Below are 2,500 nucleotides of genomic sequence, written 5' to 3' on the forward strand. Positions count from 1 at the left end.
TGGTTTCTTGCGCTCCTTCGGCCTCACGGAAGGGCTCGTGAACGCAGACGAGGAGGACGCTGGGGAACCGAAAGACGTCACCGCATTCGCAGCAGGGGCCTCTATCGAGTCCTCGTCGATGTCGACGACGTCTTGGCTGTGGTCAGGCTGCTCGTGAGACCTAGAAGTCGTTCTGTGTATATTTCTGAGCACGAGAGAACGCACAGACTTGGCAGGCGAAACTGACGGGCGAGAGGCGGCGCTCTTGGCGAGCCTTCGCGCGCCCGTCGCCGAAGACTTCAGCTTCGAGACGGGTCCTGCAGGCTGGGCGCCTCCGGGATTGGCCCGCGGGCTGAAGGACCCCGACTGAGGCCGAAGGCTTGACGAGAGCAGTGATAAAGGGGTTTCCTGCACGCCCGCGGACGACCCTGCGGCAGGAGGAGACCTGACCGGGTTCCTGCGGTCGGAGGCGGCGGCGGCGGAAGAGCGCAAGGATTTGGCTTTGCTATGGGGCTTCTTGGAGGTAAAGAGGGAACGGAGACGGTGTCCCTGGCGCGGCTGGCTACGTCCTGGCGCCTTGGCCGGCGATTTGCCTTCTGGGGAAGGAGACCGAGAGGGAAGTTATGCGTGAAGCGTAAAGAGAGAGGGAGAGAGAACGAGCAGCGGAAGAGGGAAAATGATAATGAAAATAATAACAGAGAGTGAGTAAGAGAGAGAGAGAGAGAGAAAGAGGGAGAGAGAGAAAGAGAGAAATAGAAAGAGAAAGAGAGAAGATAGAAGATAGAAGAGAAAGAGAGAAGAGATGAGAAGAGAAGAGAAGAGAAGAGAAGAGAAGAGAAGAGAAGAGAAGAGAGAGAGAGAGAGAGAGAGAGAGAGAGAGAGAGAGAGAGAGAGAGAGAGAGAGAGAGTGAGAGAGAGAGAGAGAGAATGTATATATGTAGAGAGAGAGAGAGAGAGAGAGAATGTATATATGCAGAGAGAGAGAGAGAGAGAGAGAGAGAGAGAAAGAGAGAGAGAGAGAGAGAGAGAGAGAGAGAGAGAGAGAGAGAGAGAGAGAGAGAGAAAGAAAGAACAAAGGAATCACGCGAAAGGAGAAAAAAGTCAAACGAAGATGGTGGAAGTTTGGTAAAATCTAAAATGGATGAAAAGAGTAAAAAGAGTTATTACTTTACTATTGATAATACTATTTGTATTCATCCGTGTGCTTATTACTTTATAGCTTTATCAATATCTAAATGTTTGATTTCAAGATTCTGAATGCGTTCCGGGAGAAACCCAGAAGCAAGGAAAGGACATCCCACACTAACTGAGGGCAGTGCGCCACTCGCCGTACCTGAATTCGAGCCTTGGCTGGCCTCCGTGCTGGCCGGGCTCCGCTGCCCCTCCTCCAGGTCCTCCGTCTCTGAGCCGACCAGCGACGACTTCCGGTCCTTCTTGCCGCCTCTGAAGGGCCGCCACAGAGGCGACCTGAGGAAGTCTCTCCCGACGGACGACGTCCTTTCTGTGGCTGGCAAGAGCCCGGAGTCCGACGAGACCGAGGCGCCGTCTTGGTCGTAGCCATGGCCGCTCTGGTCGTCGCTGTAGTCTCGCTCCTGGGGCTGGCAGTCGAAGAGCTCCAGGGGCGCCGTGTCTGCTTCCGCAGCGCCCGTCCCAAGCTCCGTAGAGGAAGTGGCCTGTGTCGGGGACGGAGGAGTGTGTCTCACAGGCAGCAGCTCCGCCATCGGCGCGTGGCGGGAGAGCTTTTCCTTCGCTTTGCCGAATCGGAGGAGCTCGGTGTCCGAGGAAACAGACATCTCGTCCGCCTGGCTTCGTCCGTCCGACTGCGAGTCTTGGCAGAAGCTCAGCTTCTTCACGAGCTTGTTCTTGATGGAGGCCTCGCTGCCCTTGCCCACGACGTCGCTAGAGAGGCTGGACTCCGCCTGCTCGACGTGCTCAAAGACGTCGTCGAGGGGCAGGCTTCCTGACTCACTGATGAGGTCCCTGTCGGAGGACACAATGCTCATGCCGGAGTTGTCGTCGCTCGAACTCGTCTTCGCCGCAAATAGCTCGAGCGGGACGTCGTCAGGGTCCTTGAGCTTGCACTGCATGAGGAGCTTCTTGTTGTACTTCCCGACGACCCTGTTGTCCCTCGGGTAGCGGCGCCCCCCGCGCGCGCGCCGCTCCCACTCCGCCAGGGGCAGGTGGCCGTGCCTCGCGTACCTCGCCCCGCCGTACCGCGCCATGCAGTCGCAGTACTTTCTCTCCTGAATCAGATCCCGATGAGGTATGTAGAGGCCGCACGGCGCCGTAGATCTCGCGGGGGCGTTTGCGAGACGGGTGGCATTTATGTGTTTTTTGGAAGGATCTTCCTCTAAGGGCAGGACGGAAGGTTGCTTCTCCTCGCTGGACAGGTTCTTAGAACTCATGCCTTCGGTGTCGGAGTGACAGCCATTGTCTTCGGAGTCGTCGGAGTCCTCGTCGTCCTCGTCGTCAGTCCACTTCTGCTGCGAGCAAGTCTCCTCGGTGTCGTCCTTCAGCTGGG

General features: G+C 57.0%; 1 protein-coding gene across 1 annotated transcript in view; it reads right to left on the reverse strand.

Annotated features, from left to right (window-relative positions):
- LOC138861699 (uncharacterized) overlaps nucleotides 1-2,500 on the reverse strand; it is a 237,247-nt gene that overhangs the window by 1,379 nt on the left and 233,368 nt on the right. The window contains exons 5-6 of the mRNA XM_070121507.1: nucleotides 1,313-2,500; nucleotides 1-575 (exon numbers count right to left, since the gene is read on the reverse strand). The exon at nucleotides 1-575 is cut by the window's left edge and continues 1,379 nt beyond it; the exon at nucleotides 1,313-2,500 is cut by the window's right edge and continues 506 nt beyond it. Coding sequence (XP_069977608.1) covers nucleotides 1-575; nucleotides 1,313-2,500 — 1,763 coding nt within the window. The remainder of the gene's footprint in view (nucleotides 576-1,312) is intronic.

Source organism: Penaeus vannamei, chromosome 5 (genome assembly GCF_042767895.1).
Source record: "Penaeus vannamei isolate JL-2024 chromosome 5, ASM4276789v1, whole genome shotgun sequence".
Taxonomy (NCBI): Eukaryota; Metazoa; Arthropoda; class Malacostraca; order Decapoda; family Penaeidae; genus Penaeus; species Penaeus vannamei.